This window comes from Ruditapes philippinarum, unplaced genomic scaffold (assembly GCF_026571515.1).
Source record: "Ruditapes philippinarum isolate M1 unplaced genomic scaffold, ASM2657151v2 ctg481_1_1_1_1, whole genome shotgun sequence".
NCBI lineage: Eukaryota > Metazoa > Mollusca > Bivalvia > Venerida > Veneridae > Ruditapes > Ruditapes philippinarum.
In genome coordinates, this window is record NW_026866246.1 from 69287 (window position 1) to 77136 (window position 7850).

The 7850-nt window shown below is 30.4% G+C and overlaps 1 protein-coding gene across 1 annotated transcript in view; it reads right to left on the reverse strand.

Annotated features, from left to right (window-relative positions):
* LOC132731904 (myosin catalytic light chain LC-1, mantle muscle-like) overlaps window positions 1-1837 on the reverse strand; it is a 36629-nt gene extending 34792 nt beyond the window's left edge. Inside the window, exon 1 of the mRNA XM_060718202.1 lies at window positions 1594-1837. Coding sequence (XP_060574185.1) covers window positions 1594-1630 — 37 coding nt within the window. The 5' untranslated portion in view covers window positions 1631-1837. The remainder of the gene's footprint in view (window positions 1-1593) is intronic.
* Window positions 1838-7850: the final 6013 nt, after the last annotated feature.

Here is a 7850-nt window from a genome sequence, read left to right on the forward strand (position 1 = left end):
CAAAAATGATAAAATTTACAAGACATGAAATGCACGAAAACAGATCAGAATTTATTTAGATCTTATCCTGGTATATTTATTTTCTAAGATTTGGCTATACGTATATAATTTATCTTAGGACACATTTTAACACATACAATACTACTGTAGAGAACTATACTACTGTAGAGAACTAAGCACAAGAATGTATGAATGATTGCTCTATTTCATATGGTAATTCAAGGGAACGAACCTGTACTCTATATATTTACTCATACCTTTGATTAAGTTAAAGTTCTTATATTAATTTCTATAAAGGACATAAGTATGTATTTATACAACAACACTTGCAGCAACGTCTGCCATTGTCTTATACACATGTACTTGTTTTAGAATATTGGTTGTTTCTAGATTGTTTATCCTTTTTTTGTTTGATTCTTTCTTTTATTTTCAGACCGCCCGCAACTATGAAAGTTCATAGGCAAATTTTGGTTTAGCTATGCACCATTAAGCACAGACGCCCTATAGATAAATAATGGTGTTCAACCTCTTATGTGTGTTTAAAATAAGTTAAATTAATATATGATGTATATAATAACGAGTTGAAGGAGGTTTTATTATAGCAATTATCATTAAGATGTTTAGCTCGTGATTTAATACGATCATTCATTTAGAGGGTTTCCGATAATGCTAGTTACTGTGGTATTTATACGCACTTAGGCAAGGATTTAAGAACTTTGTTCTTCAGGCTTTATATCAGATACCTGTTTATCAATACAATCCATTATTTATTTCATTCCTTTTACTTGAATCCTTAAGGGAATATATTGCAAATGTTTTCTCCGTTATTATTTTAATCTATTCCAATATTTTATTCTACAGAGAGAAAAAAGATTTTTTTCTTTTTTTTTTAGATCTTTGTTTTAAAACTATTTTCGCCATATAGCATTTTTATATGTAAATGGGCTGCAAAACTACAAAAGGCACACAATTGACACATATTCATGATCTGGCCACTTTATATGATTTTATGTTTTGAAAACAAGAACGTTCTCCTTAAAAAGATGTATAGAAGTCTATACCTAAGCCTTCTGTATTTCGTCGAAATAAAATTATTCTGATGTATTTCGGTTTAAAATGTAAACAGAAATAATTTTCACAACATCGTGGTAAATGTAGCACATAATTTATATGATTAAATCAGAGTATTTACAAAAGCATACATATAAATGATTTATGCATTTATTGACTGGATTTGAACTGTTCAAGATGTAGAGTTGCAATTCTAATCATCTGAAATATTTCACTGTTTTATGCTAAATATAACAGAAATCAAAGAATCGGTAAAGTCTTTAATTCGCTGCAGGAACTTGAAACATACTGCATTATCATTGAAAAATTGCGATTTTCTCAAATGTACTTAAATGTTATAGTAGAATCAAATATAGATATCATAGCATATTCAAGCTGTATTATTTTAGAAAACTATTTTGTATTGTTAATAATCATAAAAAATTCTATATTCAAATAATAATAATAACAAATAATTATTATCATTATTATTGTTGTTGTTGATGTTAATAATAATAATAATAACAACAAAAAGTTACTAACCTTCAATATCTAATCCAGCGCCTAGTTGCTCTGCCATTTCTAATTATTCAAATTAAATAAACTCAAATTTTCTGAAAAAATTGATTCGGGATATTTCTGTAAAAGTTTCTCCTTTTACCGATAATTCGGAAAGTCCCGCACTCAACAAACTTAAATCTTAAGAATTTTAAAGACTTCCTTCACGAAATGATTCAAATGATCCGAGAAGGCGCGTTCCTTTTTCAAAGCAGACGGACTTTTTCTGCAGAATGAATTTAGAAATTCAGACTAGTTCATTATTTGTTTCAAGGGGAGGCAGGACAAGTAAATCGATATGATAAATCTGGCATTTGATGAGAAAAAATCTTGATAATAGGTGGGTAATTGTGGAGTCTTATCGGGCTAATCTATTTACCCTGGAAACCAAACGAAATAAAAAAGATGTATCTGCTTCATTCACGTATCTTGACTTCCGGTGAAAAAATAAAAACAGAGCGTCTATTGAAACTGACTAAAACTGTAAAGTACAGCTCTGCTTTTGAAATGATTTTCTGATTTTGAGATTTATCTTTAGTTCTTCGAAAAACTCACGAATTTGTGAGTATATATAGAATTCTGAGCTGTTAAATTGGAAATGGTATTTTTTGTAGAGAGGGGTTTTGTAAAGTAGTTTTGTGGGATCGCATAATCAAAAGCTCAGATTTATTTAATTGATTTTCTAAACAGGTTTAAAATATACAGGTTTATCATATATTTTGTTTTAATTTTACACTTAGCACTTGAAAAACCGATCATACTGGTGAGAAATAATTTAGAACATCTCATTGCGAATAGGAATCTTTAAAATAACGTTGAACTCCACACTGATATATAATAATGACAATTAATATGCATTTGGGAGAAACGCTAAAGTTGGCTTTACGTTACTAACTCTGAGTGGCACAATCATTTTGAATTAGTGACAAAATGTACAGAATTATATTATTTCCGGATTTTTTCCCCTTTCATTAGAATATGCTTTCATAAATAAGAAGTTGAAGCTAAAAGCAAAGAATTGCAGTGATGTTTTGACAGTTTGAACCTTTGCATATATGATTTGTAAAGGCCTTGAGTTCTTTGTTTGAATTTAGGATAGATACACTAAATCACTACAAGCATGATCTTGTAATATCCATTTGTGTCTGATCAAGACACAGCCATTTTAACAGTTTCCTGAAATGTACTTTTAACCTTGAACTTTATGGTACATACTCATTTTATATTTTCACGGCAATGTGGTAGAATATATATACAAGTTTTGACTAGAACAAGGCAAGATTCATGTAAACTAAAGGAGTATTTTTAACTAACAAGTACACGGAGCGCTCAATGTCTTGTATATGTCATGTTAATTTGTATATCCAATTATAAACCCATTAACTGTCAGTAAATATTTGGTATCAGGGAGGTCTGTATATCTAGTATCATTTTCAAATTTGTGATAGCAGGGGTTTACGAGTCGTATAAATAATACTCGGTATTTATGTGTCGTAACTTACTGTAGAGTTACTACGTTCTTCTTGAGACAAGATTTATCTTTAATTAGCTTTCAAATTTAATAACACTGCCATGTATAGTATTTCTATATTTATATTTAAATATTTCATATTTATATATTTTGGTGAACATAAGTTTTGCATAGAATTACAACTACAACCAGCTAGAACAAATGGGTGAAACGTGCTTAAATTAATTGGAAACAGTGATCGATGATATCATACTGTAGAAATAACTTCTTATGTTTTTTTTTTTAAATTAGGTAGGCATTAAAATAACATTATTTTAATTGCAAATCATCAGGTTTTAAATGAATGAAATAGAAGATAGTAAAATGTACGCACCTGCTTTTGAAAACTATATTATATATTTTTACCTTTATTTAACTGTTTTAATGCTAATTAGTATTTAATAGTTTTTTCCATTGGGAAAGAAGACAGGTGTTATTTTTTTACATTCGTCATGAAATGTAGATTGGTTTTGAATCATTTCGTGTAGGATTATATTTTCATTTTAAAGATAATTATAGAAATAAAATTTTGATGACAATTAACCGTAATCATATTCACCTTTCATCGTTACTTTTTGTACGTTGATTCTGATTCTGGTTTCCCTTTTTCGTGTAATAGACCAGGATTATTTATATTCTGATTTTGTGTTCTAGATTGATATCCAAACCTTGTGATATAATATTCTATATTACAAATATTCGAAAACAAAATAATCAACCCCAACTTCACTCCATAATATGCGCATGTTTCCTGTATTGGCCTTGTCCCTGGTGTCAAAATCGGTTCCGACCCAGAGGACACTTAGTTTATATAGACTCGTATATAAGAAACACATTTGATTCTTGGTGTTGAAAACTGTAATACCTAGAGCATAAATATTTGCCATGTATCACAAAAGTGATATAAAATCATGTACCAAAAGTAAAAAAAAATCGTGTTAGGGGTAACTTAGTTTACATAGACTTAGTGAATATATCTTCAATAACACAGTTGAGCTATTTACTATATCAATTAGCGTGTAGTCCCGCACATTTGTTTTTGTTTTTATAAATCATGCCCCTATGGGTAGAATTGTCCCGTCCCAGTGTTCACTTAGTTTAGTATATTTGTTTCAAGTGAGAAAACGCATTTTAATCTTGTGGTCAGAGCTTAGATACAAAGAAATTACAAACCGGATGTGATCTGATTAATTGTGCATCAGAAAGATCTTTTCTATCATTGGATCTCAGGTAGGCGATCTAGGGCTACCATAGCCCTCTTGTTATGCATTGTTTTTGGCATTGGCCTTCTGCCTCCCTAATATTTATTGGGCTTTGTTTTTCTGTTTTGGGTGTATTGTAATAATATCTACTTCTTGTGCAATGTACTGTTTTGCGGAGTTAATCAAGGGTTATTCAACTGTTATGCTGAAATATAATAAAGGAAAAAAGCAATACAACGACAAGACAGAAATCCTTACAAATTTTCTTTTGATGTGCACGCAATCGGAATACTAGTATATCATAGAACTCAATCAATCTATAAATTCTAGTCTTTTTTTCTCTAGTTTTTCTTTGTTGTTTTTAAATCTGAAAGACCAAAATATAGCATATGTAAATATCAAAAGTACAAACGATTCTTTTAAAAACCGTCACATCTCGGACGTACACCTTGAAGTGCTAGAAACAGTTTGGCTTACTTTCAATTAAAACCTTAAGATAACAAATAACTTTATTCCAACTGGCTTAACCGAGAATTATCTTTTTGCAATAACTTTGGAACAATTTACTTTTAAACATTAAGATGTGTTAAATATTGGCAAATGCTGCATAACCTTGGTTATTATCAACGAAACATTTTCGCATAAACATCAAATCAAACGATCTAAGCACGTAAGTATTTCGAATTAAAATATATATGTTTGAGAAATTAAAGAATATAAATGTACTTAAATAACGTATTTCAAAAATCCATTTTGCTGACAAAAAATGTACACGATATATCTGTATGTATAGGGTAACACAAACATATAAGTTATTTCCACTGCGTTTTATGTGAAAAATAATGATGTATTGCGGAATTGAATGCAACTTTTTGCGAATCATTTCTGCCAAGAATGTTTATTGTCGCTGGAAATTAGATACATCAAACAAATTTTATATTTTTAATTTTTGAACTTTCAGATCTAGTCTAGAGTATTGAGCCGTTCGTTCAGTGTATTAACCTACGTTCTACAAGCTACTATTCCAGTCCCATGTGCGCTGCCTTTTTAACCCTGAAACTACAGTGAACCTCATAATGTGAAGTTGTAAACAAACTATAACCTCAAAATGTCTGTCTCCAGAGATCGTCTGGACGGACGGGCGAACTAATTAACTTATTAATTAACCAAGTAACTAATTAATTGAATAACAAACTACATATAGTCCTGAATATAGACATGCTAATACACGATGACTGAGATCGTTTCAACTATAAAAGTTAACAGTGCACGATCTTAGCTTTTATTAGATTTTAACAACCATGTACTGTAAAACAATAATGTGGCATTTGTTACGATGAGCAAAAATCAATTTGTACGGTTCTAGTTTAAATATAATTTTATAGTTCCGCCTTTCAGAAGCGATCTTGTCCGTGAATTGGTTAGAGTATAAAAATATGTTATGCTACAGTAACTATTAATTATATGAGCAGTCAACGCTGTTCTCAAGATAAAAAGTAAGATAAATATATACAGAGCAGTTTGAAAGAACCGTGGCTATTTCCCAAATATTATTTAACAGGTATCTGTGTCAATCAACCATGAAATTGTACACATTCTCTAAACGTCTTGTGGCATATTTGCCAAGGAAAAGGAAGAAGAAAAAGAAGGAGGAAGAATAAGAAATTTAAAAAGAAGAAAGAAAAAGAGGCATGTTGGTGCTTTTAGATAGAAAGAACAAAATATTTCCGTCATTTTTTCTCAATATAAGCCCATGGTATTTCCGTGACTTTTGATCAATACCAAGAGCAAGTATAGGGATATCAGATTGAACATATAAACTCTGATATACACGTAGTTCATATCTTAGTCATTCAACTACCGCTGAAGCACTTAGTACTTATATTTTAAAGTATTGAAATTGTTTTACACAAAAAGTGATCAAGGTATACTGAAATTCTTGAACACTTTTTTTCTTAATTTTAGAGTGCATATATCTTTTATATGATCGACAAAATCGCTTTGTTTGTATATTTAGTGTATTAAAAGCAAGCAGAACATTTAATTACCTTCTTTGCCGAAATTACTTTTATACGATTCAAAGGTAATAAAATTTTGTGATAACGAGTAAAAAAATTCGAAAGTGTTTCCCGCATAGGCAGGTGCAATGAAGGTGCAAAATATTTCAAAGGTATTAAATGTAAACACCTTATCTAAACATTCATTACAAGATTTTCATTCAGAGAAAAGGGTATTTTTCTCAAGTATCGGTATTAAAACTTTGGCAAAGTCCGTCATTTTGCTCGTATTAAACAGACTAGTGAGCATTTAGTATGACCATGAAGGGGAGAAAAAATCACGTCAGTCGAATGCCTTAAAACCAAGAAACAATGTCTTTGATCTATGTAAGGCATTGAAAAAAGCAGGCTGTATCGTAATTTACGAGTTTATGACATGTTTACGATTTTATTTCATGTACTAGTATTTTATTTATCTCACTATTCATCAGAAGTTGTTATTCTTGTTCTGCCCTCCCGACAATACCTTTATAGTATTGATGAGTTTTCTTTCTGTGCAAATTAAAGGATAAAAAATGTAATATGTTTGTGAAACTAGTTTGCAAAATAAAGAGAAATGCAAATATTAATATTTAATGTGTTAACAGTTTATCGTCGTTTACAGGTCGCGGCAAATGTCTCTTCAGTGTGAATACAAAAAACGAAATACAAAATACAGAATACAAAACGCTATAGTTACGAACAAACATTTATATGTATATAGACCTGTTTACATTACGATTTTTCCATAGCAACGTATGTTGCATTTCGCGCATGCGCATTCTGCGTAGGGCAAAAGCGCAATAACGATAGAATACATTTAAGCTTTAAAAGGCGTGATTTCCAAGTTATGTCACCCAGAAAAAAGAAATTTTGAGATGAATTAAAGCGGTAAGTACTTAAAACGTGAATTGATATTTAAAACAGATATACAAAATTAGCGGGACTTAAAATACAACGACCAAAAGTCCTCTGTTCAAGGTATCATTAGGTGACTTTTTCATCAGTAATTTAAATCAAAACAGCAGGGTGTTAAAGATCACATTTTGTTACCCATGTATTGTATAATATTACACAATTGGTATTCCTTTGAAAGTGGATTGGCATGGCGGTAAGTGTCGAACATATTGACACGTGATCGGTTGTTATTTGCCAGTTTACAATATCATTCAACCGGGTCGTTTTAGTACCATAGCATAGTTAATTACTTAAAACTATGAAAATGATTAATCGTAATTTAAGTAACTTTTATTTTGATGTTAAATGATTTTGTGATATGACAAATAGTGGGCGTGACGTACATTTCCATGTGTTACGAGGAACCAGATAAAATGTGTGTTATTCCACCACCCAACTTATTTTCTCAAGAGTTTGAAAAAATATTTAAATATATGTGACTTAAAATTTTTCTGTTTGGCATCACAGTCAAATAAAGGATAAAGTTAGCTAAACTGAAAACTAAAAAATGCATTATATCATGTGTTACGACTTTTT